This window comes from Tyto alba, unplaced genomic scaffold, assembly GCF_018691265.1.
Source record: "Tyto alba isolate M040663 unplaced genomic scaffold, T.alba_DEE_v4.0 Super-Scaffold_32, whole genome shotgun sequence".
Taxonomy (NCBI): domain Eukaryota; kingdom Metazoa; phylum Chordata; class Aves; order Strigiformes; family Tytonidae; genus Tyto; species Tyto alba.
Window position 1 is genome coordinate 3080931 of NW_024881307.1, and position 19350 is coordinate 3100280.

Consider the following 19350-nt stretch of genomic DNA (forward strand, 5'->3'; position numbering starts at 1 on the left):
GTAAAATTTCTCACAGGTCAGCATTACGTCATCTTTTGGTTAAAGCAGTAATAGTCATGAGTGCAGAAGAACTTCCTTGGCTATTAACAGCTGCATTATTTCGATTGTCTATGTCCAGTTGAACAATACGATGGCCAAGAGTCGCCCACCTGCAGCGCTTCATCCCTGGCACTCTGAATGTTGTTGCTGTAGGTGGAGGTGACCTGCTGAGAGCATCAGTGAAACACAGTAGGAAAGCGTTAGTGCAGACACGTTTTGTATATAGCTTGTGATTTAAATATGCAGCAATCTTGTTGTCTGCTGAGTATTATCAAAGCATTTTTCAGTGGGTGGGGGGAATAATCACTGGTTGTATGATTTGCGATTTCAGGACTTGCTGCATTTTTCCAGCAAGGGGCAGTTTGATGAGGCCGGACAAACCACACTGAATGGGTTGGAGCAGCAGGAACAGACTCCAGTGCCATCAGAGGCGCAGCCGGCACTGGAGCAGCAGTCAGAAAACCACGCGCTACAAATCCAGCCGCAGCACGACGAGAGCACGGTGCCTACGCAGAGCACCATGACAGCAGATGACATGAGGCGAGCCAAGCGTATCAGGGTAAGCAAGGAGGACGGCGGATCGCATCTTCTCTCACCCTCTCCATTTGCTGTAACCCAGAGAATGCTGGACCTGCCTGCCAGGACCAGCTGGCCTCCTTCTCTCACTGTCGTGTCCATTTCCAAATCCTGAATAAAGCACCTCGTTCCTAGCAATTTTATTTGCACTGAGAGGAAGACAAACCTCACGTAAAGAACTAGTATCTCATGAGATGCTAGTGAGAACTGGTCACCAATTGGAGCTGATTCAATTCCAGCACAGTTAATTCTTTCATAGAAACACAGTCCATCCAAGCTGGCAAGCAGGAGTACTTCAAACAGCCGGCTGAATCATGGTACTGTGGCACAGACTAATGACTTCTTCACAGCACCATCTGTGTCTTTCGGAACTCTTTTCGTGCAAATAGTTGCCAAAGAGGAACCACGACCTCAGTTTAGATCCACTTTGATGATGATATTTAGTGATAAAATCCCTTCTTGGGGTAGAAAAACCTGCCCGTCTTTGTGAGATTAAAACCTGTGCTAAGAGCTTTGTGTACCGACAGCAAACACTTTGAGCCTGAGCTTTGTGTCAACTGGGTGAGCTGTTTTTTCTCTACTATGTGTGGGAGGGAAATGATTCAACCAAATAATCCTTCAAGCCATGTAACTGTGAGATTGGTTTATTTAGTCTAAAATCTTTTTATTTTTCTTCCATGTGTAAAATTTTGATTACGGAAAGGAACAGCTGCAATTGGGGTGAGACTTCATTTTTAGGGGATGAGAAAGGATCAGAAAAGGGTTGAGTAACTGTTCTGTACAGGATGATATTGAGCCAAATTTTGCTTTCAGTTTATAGCAATATATATGCAAGACCAGTGGTGGTGTTACCCATAAATGCAGCGGCATATCTGGAAGGAAGAATTTGGCTCAGGCACATTAAGACTGCAGAATTTTTAACCGTATAAAATGCTTGCACTCTCTGAATGACAAGTAATTTGATTGTCATATGTTAAAAGCTTGGGGGATTTTTACTGAATGTGTTGAAGGGTGCATAACAGAGTACGAAGGTAGATGCCGAGTTTTTGACAGGGAAGAGCACGGGTATTTACTGATTACGATACACCACAACTTCCTTATTAGAAATTTGGGGCCTGGGTGTGATGGCAAAAGGTGGTGTTGCCTGTCTCCCTGAACTTTTGAACCCAAGATGTGAACTTAAGATCTTCTTAAACAGTAAATGTGGGAAGAAAGGGACAGTAATTCTTAAGTTATTTCTTTTTCCTGTGACTTGGCTTTTGTCCTGTGGAAATTCATCACAAATGGATGACATCCAGGAGGAGTGCAGTGGTGGTTTAGTCCTTGGTGACATGTTTGTATCTCCAAACCTCCCTAACTTCCCATACGTCTGGCAGCTCGTGTTCAGCAGAGTCTTGGAGATGTTTCAAGATAGGAGCATTGGCGGAATGGCAGATGGATGGTTGCATAGCACCTTCCCGTATTGCGTCAGACTGTGAGCAATGAGAACTTGAGATAGGAGTAAACTAGCAAGCATTGTTTTTTAAGCACTGAAAAATCACAACAAGCTCTGGCACCCTATGGGCGCTCATTCAATTCAGCTATTCACAGCACCTTCTTACAATAACATGCACTTAATATTATAAGAAAGCAAACATTTGGTTTTAAGATGTGTAGGACATAATTCGCTTGCAAAGAGCAGGTAGGAAGTCTTGACTCCTGATTGTGATCTGGAGACCTGTGTAGCTTTAGTTCTTCGTTGCTATTCATGTAGGATATCATTTTCAAAAACTAATTCTTTGTGAATTGCTTCAACTTTTTCTAAGGTTTAAAGCAGTGATGCTCTGAGAGTGCTTCCATTTTAGCTGGAAGCACTGATCTCTGGTACCCCAGGGTTCAAGTCCTGATAGGATCGGTTCATTTTTCAGCCTCTGCTTTAGAGCTTGTGGAGTTTCCTTGGAGATCAGACGTTAAACATGGCAGTCACATCCTTAGTATTGAAAAGAGATACACCCACCCTTCAAGATAGCTTTTTAACACATTAGAGGAATGTTTGGTCCACAGCCAAAATGAGTATTTGTTTTTAATTAAGTTCTGGGCAGTGTCCAGAGTGTCTGTGGGCCGATTCCAGAAACATCTGCATTTCCAAACTGCAAATAGGTAGGTGTTGTTCCAAATGTCCTCTCTGTAGGTGAGGTGCCTGCTTTACTCGGAGGAAGGAATTGGCAGGGATCGGGTTAGGATTTGGAAAGCACAGTCGCTTCCTTCATGCTGAAAGAAATGCAACTGGTTGTATAACAGAGTACAAACAGTAAGATGAGGTTAAAAAGAAGTCCCTCCTGTTTAATTTTTTCACGCTAATAATCCTTGCCCTGTTGTCATCCTGCCCTAATTATTCCCTTCTGCTCAAAGCATTTCATTCTCACTGCAATACACATTACATTATTATTAATCAACTCTGAGAAAACATGAAAGGTCACACACCACCTTCAAGATTATCTGTGGTTTTTATCTTTGCCCTTTAACTCCCCTTGGGCAGTTATTAACTACAGGGTAAACCTTGAAGATCTGCTTAGTGTTTCCTGAGGCAAAAACCTCAAAGGAGTTTTGCCTAAGTAAAGAGTAAACTCGAGCTAGAAGAGCTGACCCTTGTAGTGACCTGCAGAACCGTGACTATTGCAGAAGTCAAGGCTTCTGTTTTAAAGTCCATTGCGTAACATAAGTATTTTTCTCTCCCTCAATGCTGCCTGCTCAGCTGGAGCTGCAGGTAGGTTTGGTTTGGTTTTTTGTTTCGTTGGGTTTTTGCTGTATCTAATAGAATGGTACGTAACAACATCACCTTCCATGTTGTTTTGTCCAACTTCTGTTTAGTGTTTCCTGATTGAGCCCACATCGTAAATTGTCACATTTGTTCTTCTTTAATCAAGCAATGTCCAGAATGAAGTGTTACCTGAATAACAATTTGCATTCCTCTAGTTCTTTTCATACTAAATAATTGCAAATTTAAGCTGAACATTATAGGAGTAAACTGCTTGGATGAAATGCATCATATCCATCCTAAAGTTCTGGAGGATTTGTTTGTGCAATTGTTTGCACTGGACCAATGTTATCAGTTAATGAGACAACACTTAGTTCTGTTTTTCTGTTTTTATAGTTGATAGCTTATCTAACCAAAGAGCAGTAAAACGTTTCACCCTTCTGTAGCCTTTGAGATAGCAATGGGACTATGTTGATGTACATGGTATAGGAGTCTGGCCTGCTATCATACTAGTCCTGGTGTCTTACCAGTGATCAAATAGCAAAGTACAGCAATAGTGGAGTTAGTTGAAGAGATACACTTTAAATTCTTATTTGATTTATTTAGCATATCCCTGTAGTTGGGAGGGGGGAAATTACGTACTTCTGACTCCAAGCAACACATTAATTTTTACACAGCACATGTCTGCCTTTCCAGCTCAGTGTGACCTACAGCAGATCTGTGTTATTTCCCATTGCCTCCACTTGTAAAATGGAGAATGGAGATGACGACAATTCATGGGAGGGCTCGTTTGGGGCTCCTTTATTAAACTGTTTGCTTTTTTTAATAGCAAAACAGTTGGTCTCACGTTCCTTTTTCTGGAATGAAAGTATAGGTTTCCCTCTGCAGTTCAGACAGGGAAAAGGATCATTCAGGTTCACTAATTTAATCTCTAGCACAGCATTTCACAGTATTCCCAAGCTGTTCCTTCACTGCAGCAGAAGAGCTCCTAACTTTACTTTCTCAGTGTCAGCTGTTGGCACACACTTAAGGGACACAGCAAATGTCAGCCCAGACATTCCCCCAAGAAAAGGAGAGGAAACCAGGGAAATCTGTTTGCAAAAGTCTTGAACGTATCTCCTGGAGAAGTATGTAATACTGAACATGTGAAAGGGTAGGTGCCAGCAATATTCTAGTGTTATTTCTCTAATTATCATGATGTAGGTTCTGTGTGTAACATCTGAAAAGAGAAGACATCAATAAATGACGGTGTATAGATGTTATTTTGGAGAAGAGTAAACATTTCCTCTAGCTTCTCGCAGAAAAATGGCAGTACTGCAGTGTACTTCCAGTACAGTGTGGGTGATACGGTGCTATGGGATTTCAAGGTATGACTGACTTCCAGCTTTGCAGCTAGCCAACATAAAAGTTCTCATCCAATACTGAAATGCAGGTGCAGGGCACACGTGCTTATTTCTACAGGCAACACATCCAGCAGCATCTATTTATTACTCCAGCAGCCAGCACTGGTATCAGGACTGGCATGCCTCTGGGACATTTATCTGAAGGGGAAGGGGAGAAAGGGAAGAGATAAGTTATGAAATGTTACAGAAAAAGTAGACTGAAGGAAAGCATACACCAAAACAAAGCTGGAGCTGAGAAAATAAATTGTGCGCAGTAGGCGAGGAGAAAAACAGAGAAGAGCAGACCAGTATCTTAAATTTTAAAATGGATACTTGCACAACATGTGTTATGTTCAATTCAAAATATTCTTAGTTTCTTGCAATACCAAGAAAAGCAATTCAAGTTTGACTGTGTATAATCAACTACCCTTTGAGTAGATAACCGCATCTATCGGAGTTCCTCTTGATTTAGCACCACTGTGTTTGTCTTCTATCTTTCTTCTTAATTTTCAGGCTCTCACACATAATACATGGCAAAGACAGGCATATTGCTCACAAGTTCTTACCTGTTGCTTGTAAACCTGCCATTCTGCCCCTGCCGTAATGTTTTGAAACTCTCTTGTTTCTGATAAAAACAAAAAGGTTTAGGCCAGCATCTCTTGAATGTATGTTCCACTGGAAGTTTTCCAGGCGATGCTAAACCACCACTGCACACCTGTGTGGTGATCTTTGGTGCAGAAACTGATTTTTGTAAAGGGCTATGGAGTTTCATAACCCCTGCTCCCGGGTGTAAGACAGGGTGCTAGCTTGCTGTTCCTTTCTATGGTGGCTGACCTTGTGTCCCAGTCCCCAAAAGTCAGCTGGAATTGCAGCTTTTCTCAGGCCCAGGTCTGTACTTCATAAAGGACTTAGTTTTATTTTACAGAAAAATGCTATGCTAAAGACAAAACTTAGCTAAATCGGCCAAAAACAGGGACTGAAGAGGAAATTCCTGCATTAAGTTCTCCGAACTCAGTGTGTAACTGCAGGCATATCCCTTAACTTCTGCGTGTCACAGCCTCCCCTTCTATAAAATGGAGACGGTATCTGTAATGCAGAAGCATTTCTTTGCAGTGTGAGTTCACTGATCATCTGGTATATTCAATCTTGAAAATATCTGGATGTGGAATCTGTACGTAATAAAGGAAGCTAATGGTCTCTTCGATATTTATTTCTTTCAGAATGCAGCTCTTCAGCACCTGTTCATACGTAAATCCTTTCGCCCGTTCAAATGCCTCCAATGTGGGAAGGCCTTCCGCGAGAAGGACAAACTGGATCAGCACTTGAGGTTTCACGGACGGGAAGGGAACTGCCCTTTGACTTGTGACATCTGCAACAAGGGCTTCATCAACAGCGGTGCTCTCGAGAGCCACATGAAGTTCCACATGGACCAGAAAACATACTCCTGCATTTTCTGTCCCGAGTCCTTTGACCGCTTGGATCTGCTGAAAGATCATGTGGCCATTCATGTCAATGATGGATACTTCACCTGCCCTACCTGCAAAAAACGCTTTCCAGATTTTATCCAGGTGAGATGCCACACTGATTTGAAGCACTGCCTTCCGTGTCTCTTGCAAGCACTCTGTTCATGAATTTTTCAGTACTGTTCTTGTGTAATGCTGTATGTGAGTTCGTTCTCACAAGATAAAAGGCTCCGTGGCATTCAGAAATTAAAGAGAAACAGTGACCAAGCATTGCTAGATGTTGTCTTATGCCACTGAAGTGCTCTTTCCAATCTGTCATTAGAAAGCACTGTACTGTGGGATGGGTGGTCCCTTATCCCTAGAAAATGACTAAAGCAGAAGTCCCGACGACTTTTTCGTACAGATCCACAGCACAGAAAGGAATTGTCTTTTGCTGTATGCAGCTTGTATCTGAATACACCTTGCCCTTTGTTGTTAAAACTCTGAACCAAAAAAAATTTGTGGTTTTATATCGTTATTCCCTTGACTGTTTTGTGTCAGGGTAATTCATTTACACACCTGGCAGAAATGCCAGAACAGATCAGGATACTCTGCTTCCTGACTTCCCCCCTGGGCTTCAGCTGGTTACTTTATTCTTCCTCTCTGCACACTGCTTACGAGAGGTTGCACTGGCGTACTGAGTAATGTAACTACTTTGTGCAGTGTGCAGAGCCATTGGAGAAGATTGTTAATAGAATTTAAGGATGCTCTTTCGATGTTCAGTAAGAAAAAGCTGAGACGTACCATGCACATATTCATTATCCTTCATGGGGACAAAGAGGTTGATATGTCTTGCTGAGCTGCCTGACTTAAACTGGATTTCTACATTTCAATTTAAGTCAAGTAATAGGAACTGATAGACTATCCAGTAGGCTAAAGAGAAAAGGATGGGGACAAGTGATTTACTAATAGAATTCTACCCTGGCAAAAACCATTTATCTTCTGTAAATGTTGGACAAGGAGAAAAATGTTGATGATTCAGAAATGCTGTACTGCAAACTAATTCTCCATAAACTTTCCCATGAAACTGATCCAGTCAGAAGAAGGTCCCACAGCTTTTTTCCAGCTATTAAGCTCTATTTTGGAATTTAAAGATGGTATTTTCATTTGGTGCTATGTGAATAATTAAGGCTAGTCACCATAGATTGCTGCCTACTGAAATACTTTTATGTGGAACAGATGAAGATACCAAGTTGTTCAATGTATGGTCAGTATTAGAAGATGGCAAAGATTTAGAGATCCATTTCTTGATTAATGCTTGGATTTCAAATGTCAACGCTCATTAGTTACTTTATTAGGGGGGTGGGGGGTGGAGCGGGGAGCAACACTAGATGCTTGAAGAGGTCAAGGATGGTCCAAATTATGCAAAAGTAATTGCCCTTCAGGAACAGCATGCAAGTGCTTTTCTGTCTTAAGGATTTTTTGCCAGTTGTAATTGTCAGCTCATTCTCTCTGATTGAAAGGAATTAATCCCTGCGTTTAGATTTCTTATAAATGAAGTAAAGATAATGGACCTCAGATGAACATGTTAGCTCAAGGATGATTCAGTAAAACTGGTACATCATGGACTTTTGCTGCTCATTAAGTGCTCAACTGTGCGATAGCTGATGCCTTCAAGAATCAGTCTTGAGGAAATCAAATTGTCTGTCCATGTGCATAATAAAGATGTTATGGCTTTACTGCCAAGATACCAACTGTTCTGATAAAATACTTTTCAAACCAAAGCAAATCAGAGAACTCCTAAAACCCTTTTTCTCTCTTTTTTTTGCTCAGTTTTCTAGACTGCTTTACCACGCACTCCCCTCCTTTGACTAAATTTCATTTTTCTACGATCTGCAATTTTAGGTCAAGAAACACGTACGCAGTTTCCATTCAGAAAAGATTTACCAGTGTACAGAATGTGACAAGGCTTTCTGCCGTCCTGACAAGCTGCGACTCCATATGTTGCGACACTCAGACCGCAAAGACTTCCTGTGCTCCACGTGTGGCAAGCAGTTCAAGGTAGGATGACTCTCGACTGGACTGTTCCTGATAGAGGTGGACAACACCACTCTTTATCCTCCTTCAAGTAGATAGGCTCACATTCTCCAGGGTGGAAGCAACTACCACGTTTAAATATGCTCAATTTGCCTGTAAGTCACATGCACTGCTTTGTGTCATGTGGGAGCTACAGTGTTCGTTTCTGATGGACAAGGGGCAAGATCAACCCCAGCATGCTCTGCTGTAACAGGCTGTCTCATCTCTCAGATCTTATTTCTAATAATTTAATAGCAAAGGAAGTTTCCATCTGCTCATGAAGAACTGGGTCATTATACAGCTCAATTGCCAGGTGCTTGGGTTGTATTGCTTATATCAGTTTGGTTAAGAAAACTTCTTGGTGATATCAGTGGATTATAATACTCCTGGCCAACGTGCCTGTGTCCGTGGCATCCATCTTGTCAGCACATGACATGCAGATGCCGTTCCAGATCCCACCAGAACAGATGAAGCAGATTGTGAGCCAGGTAAATCGTGGTGGCAGCGGCCTGCTCCTTGTCACTTAGTTTCTTATGAGATACTGAGGGACTGGGTATTTTTGGGTGAAGAAGCACATTCTAGACAGTGCATGTCCAGAGAGGCTGGGTTGCACCTGGACAGTAGGTTCTGTACCACTGTAGGACATGGGGTCCCCCTCAGTCAAGAGCATTAATTGATGCAAGCTACCAGTTGTAAAGAGTTGAGCACTAATATTTTAGATAAATTCAAAGAAAAGCCAGAGTGGAGGGGTTCATTTTCACGGAGGCTGCTACATGAGCATTAGTTAAGCTCCTGCTTGCGTGGCTGAGCAACCTCAGCTTGGTTTGAAGGGTAAACCTAAACCCAAAGAGTTCCTGCTGAGCTGTCCAACACTGAACAGGCAATTGTATCTGGTGGCAGCGCTGGAGAGGAAAAGCCGGAGAGAGATCTCTGAACAACTTATATTGTGGCTCTTCCTTGTAACAAGTAGTAAGGCAGTAAGTGATGCTGATGCTTTTCTCCTTGATTGCTCTTTCTCTAGAGGAAAGACAAACTGCGAGAGCACATGCAGAGGATGCACAACCCAGAGCGGGAGGCCAAGAAAGCTGATCGTATCAGCCGCTCAAAAACGTTCAAGCCACGGATAGCCTCCACTGACTACGAAAGCTTCATGTTCAAGTGCCGACTCTGTATGATGGGTTTCCGCCGCAGGGGCATGTTGGTGAGTGCCTGTGTGATCTAGCTTCTCTTACCACTGTTGTAGTCAGTTTTGATAAATAGTTAAGGAATAAAGATGGAATTCCAATGGTTGGAAGACAAGGATGCTGCGGAACTGGGAGAATTTTATAGCTGAGCTGAGATTATGTATCTCTCTTTAAACCTGTGTGTCTTATCTCTTCAGCAAATATGTTCCTTTGCATATTTCATTGTCTGTGTTGTATGTCTGGTTGTCACGACTGTATTTCAATGCTAAGTACGCTGATTAATCTGTAATGTATTTAACAGAACATGAGATTAATGCAGTGCCTAGTCCAGCCTTACTGTCTCAGTCTTCCTCACTGTCTTTCCTGTTTTCTGTTACTCCCCCTTCCTGAGGGGCCTCTCCTGGCCATGCCCTGTAACTGCCACTGTGTAAAGGGTCTTATGCAGCAGCAGATCTTATTTGCAAATACTTTGTGAGGGTTGTGACCTCTGCTAGCAAAGGCCTCCCTGGGCAGAGGCCTGTCACCTCACTCTCAGCTGCAAGAGAGTTCTGGCAAGCTATTTGACCTCTTTCCCATCTTATTTTGATTAGAGAAAAACTGTACATGAGGTCTGGCAAGACCCTGTTTACCTTTAGCTGCTGACTGCAAATGCGCAATAACCCTCAGGGCAGCAAATGCTTCCGGTGCTGCTGGCTAGCACTGTTACAGTTTTGGTTTGGCTGTTACCTGTGTCTAGGAGAAAAAGCAATTGCTTGACTTCCAGCTGTAATATGTTCTCTTGTTCTCTGTGTTTCTTTCTCCTAAGGTGAATCATTTATCAAAGAGACATCCAGACATGAAAATAGAAGAGGTGCCAGAGCTCACGTTGCCCATCATCAAACCCAACAGAGATTACTTCTGTCAGTACTGTGATAAGGTATGTGGGGAAGTCACCCCTTGGGAGGATAGTTCAGTCATAGACCTGTATGCAACCAATTTGTCTCTGCATAGAAACATCTGGCAAGGTTTGTAGCTTTTTTTTTTTTGAGGTGCTTGCCAGCAACATTCCTGCAGTACTGTCCAAAAAAACTTAAGACGAAATGCACTTAGGCCAGGGTAGCTGGATGCTAATTGCAAACTTCAGTTCTCCTTTTCTGCTGTCTTTGGAGCTGGAAAACTTAAATACTGTGATCCAGCAAGCAGTCACTCACCCTTAGTCCTCTGTCACGTATTTCAACCCAGGACTAAGTAGCCTATCAGTCTATAATTCCTGAACGCTAATTTCTTTTGGTGTCACTTCTAAAAGTTAGTCTCTAACCCTTTTATTTTAAGCTGCTTGCTTAGTCACATGCCAGTAATTCCCAGTGTTCAGTGGAGCCTGTAGCTTCTTCTGGTCTGCTTTTGTGTTCCTGTTCTTATTCCCTGGCCTTTGCTTTTTATGCATGTGGGCCTTTATTTACCAGGGAGTATATTTTGACTGTCCTTATCCTCAGTACATTCTTCCATGATGACCCCTTCCTTTTGTTTAAAGGGAAACAAAAATGGATAGTTTTAAATAATATTACAGAATATTTGTTTGCTGATATGCCTAAAAAGAATTTAAAAATACGTTGCTCGCCAAAGGCTGTTCAATCATTTTGATGCTTTGTGCAAGAGTGGAGGCATCAACCCTCGTGACAAAATAACATTGGACAAATTACAATTTAGGTGATCAGTGGCTTCTCTGACACTTGACCTTCAAGTATCAGGCAAAAAAAGGTTTTCTTCTTTACCTTCCTGTCCTGCTTTGATGTTTTGCTGTGGCACACAACATGTTCTGAAATGGCTTCTGCATGCTACACGAGGAGTTGCTTTTACAGGTTGATTAAACACCGGAAGGTACGTGGGTATTTGTGCATTATGTTGTACTGTGGGGAGTTAACTAAATGTACTGTGTAAAGCAACATGCAGACCTTCCACATAAAGATAACCGGTAGCTCTTCTCTGCACCGACATCGGGATTACACCGTTTTCATTCCAAATCTTCACGCTGCAGGTGTACAAGAGTGCCAGTAAACGCAAAGCACACATCCTGAAGAATCATCCTGGTGCTGAGCTACCTCCAAGCATCCGGAAGCTGCGCCCTGCGGGCCCCGGAGAGCCGGATCCCATGCTGAGCACCCACACCCAGCTGACAGGCACGATAGCCACCCCTCCAGTCTGCTGTCCTCACTGTTCCAAGCAATACAGCAGTAAGGTATGGGGGTTGTCTCAGCCTGCTCGATGTCAGTTGGCCCGAAGCAGAGTTCCCGACGGTGTTTCTAACGCTCTTTTGCATCTCTCTGTAGACGAAGATGGTACAACACATTCGCAAGAAGCACCCGGAGTTTGCTCAGCTCCCTAACACGATACATGCTCCACTGGCGACGGCCGTCATCAGCTCCACTCCTGCCGTTCTAACCACCGACAGCACTACCGGAGAGACTGTTGTGGTAAGGGTTCAAGACACGTTCGATCAGGCCAAGGGAGGGAAACAAACAGAACAGAAGCCTTCTGGTAGAGCAGTAGTCTTAGTGTTTATTCATCAGACGCCATTTTTAAACATCTGTTAGGACGTTATTTGAGGTCGCTTCTGTTCCTGGATCTGCGTTGTAGTTTTGCTCCGCCGGGAATTACGTGCTTCTTTCTGGAGCTTTAAGGATTTGTCTTTTTTTCACCTGCTCAATTCCCTTCTTTTGCTCAGACCCATATGCTACTGACACCACATAATACTCTCATATGTGCCTAACTCGGGAATACACACCTCGTGGATTTTCACTGGCACTGTTCTCCTGAGGTGCTTGCAGTTCTTGGGATCAAGAGTCATCGTGTTTACTGATGACTGGGGACTGGATCAAATTCTGTTCAGAGGAGAGGAGATCTCTGTAATCCTTTGGACAGTGCAGCACTGAGTGATACGAACCTCCAGTGGCTGATCTCTCAGTGTCAATAATCGCTGTTAATGCATCAGCTGCTACAGAAGTGAAAGCTGAGACTAGAAGATCAGTCTTGTGTCCTTTAGGCATGCAGCTGTGCAGCTGGGATGCCGTATAGTTTTAAAAATCTTACTAACCACAGCTTAAAACTTCCTATTTGACGACTGTAACTGGATAGAGGACTGTTTTGCTTGAAAATGGGTAGATTCAACCAGGATGCTGTTGGCTTCACACACGTGATTTGTTTGGTGCTAAATGTCTTTACACACTTTAGAAATACAGTTGTCAAAAAAAGTCTCACTCTGGCAGGTGAGGAGGCAAGGTGGAATACATCCGAGAAGCACTTTTTGACCTGGAACTTAAGTCAACTCTTTACAAATGCAGGATTTTTGTTGGCTAGTAGAATAATGTTAAGTCAGAAGATTTAAAATAATTTTTTTATTATTGTACATTAAGTTAGCCCTTAATGGTCCTGACTAGCATTTAGACAGAAGAGAGCAATCCTGGTGGATGATCCCTGGTGATTGCTTATGACCCCATCCTCTGTATGCATTAAACTCCTGTAAGTAAATGACCAGGCCCAAAGGTGGAAGTGTAGCTTCAGTGTGATGAAAGAACTACACCCCTGCAAAAGTATTCAGTCCAGCAGACGTTATATGGTGATGGTCTGTATCTCTCTTTCTACCTGCTCAGACAACAGATTTACTGACACAGGCAATGACGGAGATATCCCAGACCCTCACAACAGACTATCGAACTCCCCAGGGAGATTACCAGCGAATCCAGTACATCCCTGTGTCTCAATCCACAACTGGCTTGCAGCAGCCTCAGCACATACAGCTGCAGGTTGTTCAAGTGGCCCAGGTGAGTAACTGGTTGGGAAACTTGGTGTGCTTTTCACCCCCTCCATATCAAGCCTGTGCTTTCTTGCAGCTGTAGTGCTCGGAAATGTGTGAAGGAGTAGTTCCAGACGCTGATGCAGACTACTTTTTACAGATAAATTGATTGATAACGCAGAGGGTTCCCATTGTAAGCATGGTGTACTGGGCATAAATAGTCCTGCCAGTCTTGGTCAGCTTGCTGGAGACACAATGGCACAGTCCTAATTTCATTCTACCTATCTGGGCACCTTTGCTCGAGACTGCTCTAGGAAGGTTTTGCAGCGACTGGAAAAGTGGGTCAGTGGGTAACCCATTTTTGCAGTTGAAGACTAATTTGTACTTCCTTGTTCTCAGCGAGCTAGAGCCAAAATTTGGAAGTACAGAAAGCACTTGCTTTTCCCCTTCATATCATCTAACAGAATAGTCATTCTCTATGACACTTAACAGCCTCCTAAAAATAAAAACAGAGTGTAACTAGAGTAACTCAACTGAGGAAAATAACTCAGGCAGCTGTAAGAAATTGCCATTGCCTTCAAATCTATTATCCATTGGGTGAAGCTGAAACTGCCATGTGTTTGTATTTGAATCTGAAACTCGGTGTTCTCTCTGCCCCCTCATTACAAATTAAGTTATGAATTTGGTTAATAAAGGCTTAAACGATGGCCCCAGTTAATATTGACTGTGGCTGTTTTAACAATACGAGAGCATGAAAACCGATTCCTGCAGCTAATACCAATTTTATCAGGATCTCAGACTTGTAATTAAATTATTCCAATTGGTATCATTAGCAGGTGTTGCTCAAAAAAAGCCTTTAATCAGTAAGACTCCGAGCTCTTGTCTTGAGCTATGTCAAACTGCAGTATTGGATATGTGGACTTGAGTATGTATACATTTCATAGAAAGATGCTTACAAAGAAGGATGGTTGACACTAATCCTGTTTTTTCAGACCCTTGGATCTAAGTCCAGCTGCTGCCACAGACAGCTTGTATGACCCTAGGCAAGTCCCTTCCATTGAGATCACCGAGATGTAACCATCTCGGTGCCATTACATCTGTTAAGTGTGTTTCTTTATCTCCCAGGAGTACAGGCTTGAATGAGGAGTGCTGCATGGCCTCACTAAAGCTTGTACCTCATTGCTCCAGACCTTGTGTATGTGGCTGCCTCTGTAAAGAATTTGAAGTATATGCCTCTGCTTTGATATTTCTTTTTTTCTTTCCAGGCTACCTCACCTCACCAGTCCCAGCACTCCACAGTAGACGTTGGGCAGCTTCATGACCCCCAGACGTACACCCAGCATGCCATCCAGGTGCAGCACATCCAGGTCACAGAGCCATCGCCGGCCACTCAGTCGTCATCACAGGTATTTCACTCTTCTCTTGCAGGAAATGTTTTCCCTGCCAGTCTGCTCAGCTGGCTTATGACACGTGCTGATGCAGGAGATAGTCTTTTAAGTGTCATTTAAAGGACCACATGTGAAATGACTCTCACATGAAGACTTCTGAATCATCAAGTAGTCCTAGATGTTCCTAGGGTGTATGGGGGTGTTCTGTTGTGGTTTTGTGTGTTTTTTTTTCCTAACAGTATATACCAGGTAGAGATAAATGGCTGGGAGCAGGCACTTGTGCAGCTTAAATAAAATTAGCTAATTGAAAGATGTAAATGGGAACTGGCATTCCTTGTATATTTGAAGTTCAGGGCCTCACGCTGTTGGGCAGTGTTTAGCCTCTAATCTCAGTTTTCTGCCACAAACTCTCTATGCAGCCTTTGGTAAGCAACGTCTCTATTTCAGTTTCCTCATCTCTGCTTACTAAACATAGTGAAGCAAGTGGGAGGAGAGGGAGGAGAGCTTTGCAGTTCTTGTGCTCGGTATGCTATAGAACCCACCCCCGTGTTTTCCCTTAAGAAGGGTGTGTTTGTAACAGTACAGAGGTATGCAAACCGTAGTACACTGAGAACATGTACAGCTTTTGTTTAGTTGTTGTTTGTTTCTTTCCCTAGGTTGGGGGTCAGCCTTTGAGTCCATCCTCACAACAGTCTCAGCAGGAACTCGGCCCCTCCCAGATGCAGACAACTACATCGACACCAAACCAGGCCCTTCAGCAGCAGCAAGGATCTTCAGTCCAGCACACGTATCTTCCCAGCACGTGGAACTCGTTTCGCAGCTATTGTAAGTGTCAGCAGTAGCTCTTGCTGGTAGTCTAGCTACTGTGTGGGACTAATATGCTCCATTTTTCCAGCTACCAAGTGAGATAATATTTTCAGAGCTCATTAAGCTTCGTGGTTAATATTCATAGAGATCTAAGATGATAAACATTTTCAGACAAATTAAAAGGTTTGTACTAGCTCTTCTGCTGTGGGTTCATAATGATCCGATATGTGGTTTGGGCAGGTAGGCTGGGCTTCTTCATTCCAAGGAACTGGCATTCAGCAAAAATCCATGTGTTGGATAGCAGCTTGTTCAAATTTGGATGAATGCTTAAAAGAATCAAACAGAAGACGAGGGTGACATGAAATAATTTCTCATGTCCATGCAGCTCTGGATGGTAATTCTGTGATTTCTTGGGTGAGAACATGATGTGTTGTCTATGCATGAATTGCCAAATCTGCAGCTGATGTTAGCTGGCATAATTCTCTTGAGGCCTGTAGTGTTTTACAAGGCTTTACAGTGCCCGAATTTCTATTCAACAACCACTGTTTCAGGCTTGAAATCTTATTGACATAGGACATTATCTTTCAAAGGTGGTCTTTGAGTTTGACTGAAGGTCTTGATTTGCCAATTTCCATGTTTTTCAGCATCTGAGATTCAGATGATGACCATTCCCCAAGGCCAGTACGTGATCACAGAAACCGCTGTGGGTACACCAGTCACCACTGTCAACACAGGGCAAGTGAAAGCAGTTACTCAGGTAAGGAAAACATTAATAGCTTTTCTTTTTTTTAATCCAGAATATTGTATTGGGCTTAAAGCCTTCAGTTTGAAGGTTAAAGGAATGCCAAAATGATCACTGGGGCACAGAGTAGAGAATTAATGGTGTACCTAAAGAGGTCCAGACTCTACAGTCTGAAAGGGCATTGGCTTTCTGTAACAGTGGTAGCGAGTTCCAGGCTGGGCAGAATCTGTAGGCAAAAAGAGTTAAGAAAATGTGTGATGTGTCCTAAGCTAAGGAGAAAAGTGCTACTGGTCAAACCTAGTGATGTTGTGAACTTCAGGTTACAAAAGGCAAGAAATAATCTCTAGAGCTTCAAGGAAAATACCTTTTATTTTATTTTTTTTTTAATTCTCTGAAATAGCATTGTATTCCTTCATGTTTTGATTACAAACAGTTTTCTGCATCTAGCCATTTAAAAAGCCCACGCTATCTGGCCCTTGTGTGTATGACTCCTTCAAGTCTTCATTTAATCACATTTGCAGAACAAGGTATGATTTAGTGGTATGGATGAGTCTTAAAAATACTTCTGACTAAACTGTATCCATTAAGCCAAATTTCAGAGCAGTTTCTGGAAACATTCTGACAGCTTCCTATTATCTGCAGGATTACAAAATAAGATGTACTGCTATCTTACTTTGTAAGCAATCCAGCATAAGGATGCAGGCCGTAGTACTGTGTTGACATTGGACACCGGAACTGCAACTTCTGCTAGAACACATGGAAAATGGAAAAAAGGTTTCAGAATAGTAGTGTAAAAATTGCTGTCTTTATTTGTAGTGATGGGTTAATTGTGTAATTAGTTTAACCATTTCTAAGTTAACCAAATGCAAAGTAGTCCAACATACTTCAAAACAAAGGGCAAGGGTTATGTTGCTCTCAAATACATTTAAATGAAGCACAACTTGATTCCAAAGTTCCTTGTTCATACCAAAATGTCTTCTAGCACAGCAACAAGAAAGTTACACGCTATTAGAACAGAAAAGTTACAGAAGATATAATGATTATTACTTATTTTTTATATTCCCCATGCAGACTCACTATGTGATATCTGAAGGTCAGCCTGATCTGGATGTCAAACAAAACTCTTCGCTCTCCAGTGAGGTCCAGGTTGGCGTTTCCCAGCCACCAGCCCACACGGACACCCTGGAATCGCAAACGAGCAGTCAGCAGCAAACCACCCAGTACATAATCACTACGACCACCAACGGGAACGGCAGCAGTGAAGTGCACATCACCAAACCAAGAACTTTCTCAGCAGAACACGAATGAAGAAGCCTCGTGGTGTCACCTTGTACTTGTCACCTCCCCTGAAAGCCCAGATATATGGGTATACTGGGGCTCAATATGTTTTAAAGTATATGCTCACTTAACTTCAACTAAAATCTTGGAGCTCTTGTTAATGCTTTAAGAGGGTTTAAGTCCCCAGTGACCATGAAGCACCACCCTCAAAATCCTTATGGGATGCTATTTTATGCAGCTTTTAACAAAAAGGACAAGAGAAGTGAAACCTCTGCTTGCTCTGGACTTCATTTTTGGCATGTCTGCTGACCCTTATTTTTCCTTTTTGGAAGCATCTCCAGTAAACAACTTCGTATTTCAATTGTATGGGAGAAAGCTTGCCTAACTGAAGGCTAACTGGCAGATTATGTTGTATGTATATTTTTTAATAGGAGCCATTAAACAGGAGGACATCAAGTAAATTGCCAGAAGATAGCAGAACTGCTTCCTCTGTCTTTGTTTCAGCAGGCAAGGTGAAAGGGAACGTACCAGCTCAATGCAAGCAGACTGCCTGGAGAAGAAGAGCAGCAGCTGCAAAGCGGTGGCTCCTTGCGTACGTGTGCGGGGATGGATATAACAATGAAGCTGTGAAGATGTGCCCAAGCAGTCCATTAAATTATTATTTTTTCCAACCCTCGAGAACTGTTTACATGCTGTCTGCCCTGCCCTGTTTTACCAAGCAGTTCTAGAAAGAAGGAAAAGTGCTGTCTTAAACCCATGTCACGTGGAACAAACTGACTGAAATCAGAGTAGCCCATAAGGGTAGTACAGAGCCACTATCATCTCTTTTTCTCTCTGGTATTTGCAGGGAAAATCGCTTTTTTGCCTGTAAACAAAAAAGGCTTAGCTTAGCCTGCACAGCAGTTTCTGCTGTGACCTAAAGATTGAAAAAAATTGAGGGTACAGGAGCGTACCTCTGGAGAGGCAGGGTAGCTGTCTCTGTTGTCACCTTGAAGAGGACATATTTTTCCCCTCAAAGACTGGATGGAGAGTGATTTTTCCAAATACTTTATCAACGCACTATAATTCCTTTGGACAGTTCCACAAAATGACCAGCCCTGGACTCAGGAAACATACAGGAGACGTGCTACTGGACCACTGTTGATGGGACACAGAAAGCCATCTGTGAGGGTTGCCTGCTTTGGTAGGCCTGGTCTATGTACAGAATTCACGTTACATTTAGGGACCAGGAGAAAGGGAAAGACAAGTTTTATCTTTTTAAGGCAGTGTATTTTTTTTTTTTTCTCCCCTCACATAATATTCCTGCACAGGTCTTGTTGGTTGGTTATTTAGTGCATTCTGGTATTTGCAAGAATACAACTACAACTCCATTGCCTCCTGATGGGATATACTGTGTATGTCTAAACCTCCCCTCACTGCCTGAAAACTCATCCCAGAATGTCTGTGCATAATAGGATGCATTTATTTATAAAACAAAAGCAAAGAAGGATGTTTTGTCTTTAGTGGCCCCTGAGACTGAAGCACCGAGAGGTTTTTTTGATTCGTTTTCTTTTGTGCTGCACTGAGTGTGAATGTGGGACTCTTATGTAAGCACTCCCACAGATTTAGATGAGGATTACCCGTGTGCGTAAGCAGTACAGGTGTTTGTGGTATCAGGCCTTACAGAGTTAATTCTCTCAGACGTGAGAGAATTTCATACTCAGACTTGGACAAGAGCAAGTCTGGTTCCTTGCGGGCAAAGCCTTGTAGCAGGTGCTGCTTTGGTAATTAACGTATCTGTTAATATGGTGTGGAAATAGCGGCTGTGCGTGATAAATCAGATCGAAAATACTGGCAAGCTCAGAACTGTTTTGAGGTAGCTTTGAAGTGACTTGCCAAGATGCAGATGAATTTGTTCCTGGGATTTCGCTTCTCTTGCTGTACCACCGTA

The 19350-nt window shown here is 42.7% G+C and overlaps 1 protein-coding gene across 11 annotated transcripts in view; it reads left to right on the forward strand.

Annotated features, from left to right (window-relative positions):
* The window catches only part of PRDM10 (PR/SET domain 10), a 44594-nt gene extending 25688 nt beyond the window's left edge, over window positions 1-18906 (forward strand). For 9 of the 11 annotated variants that reach the window (XM_032982225.2, XM_032982223.2, XM_042800495.1 and 6 more), the window contains 13 exons: window positions 371-598; window positions 3350-3361; window positions 5955-6302; window positions 8082-8237; window positions 9274-9453; window positions 10242-10352; window positions 11451-11651; window positions 11743-11886; window positions 13063-13233; window positions 14471-14611; window positions 15250-15418; window positions 16045-16157; window positions 17214-18906. In XM_032982225.2, the coding sequence (XP_032838116.1) occupies window positions 371-598; window positions 3350-3361; window positions 5955-6302; window positions 8082-8237; window positions 9274-9453; window positions 10242-10352; window positions 11451-11651; window positions 11743-11886; window positions 13063-13233; window positions 14471-14611; window positions 15250-15418; window positions 16045-16157; window positions 17214-17450 (2211 nt within the window). In that variant the 3' untranslated portion in view covers window positions 17451-18906. The remainder of the gene's footprint in view (window positions 1-370; window positions 599-3349; window positions 3362-5954; window positions 6303-8081; window positions 8238-9273; window positions 9454-10241; window positions 10353-11450; window positions 11652-11742; window positions 11887-13062; window positions 13234-14470; window positions 14612-15249; window positions 15419-16044; window positions 16158-17213) is intronic. The other 2 variants (XM_032982227.2, XM_032982232.2) reach the window with 1 other exon arrangement.
* The last annotated feature ends 444 nt before the right edge of the window (window positions 18907-19350 follow it).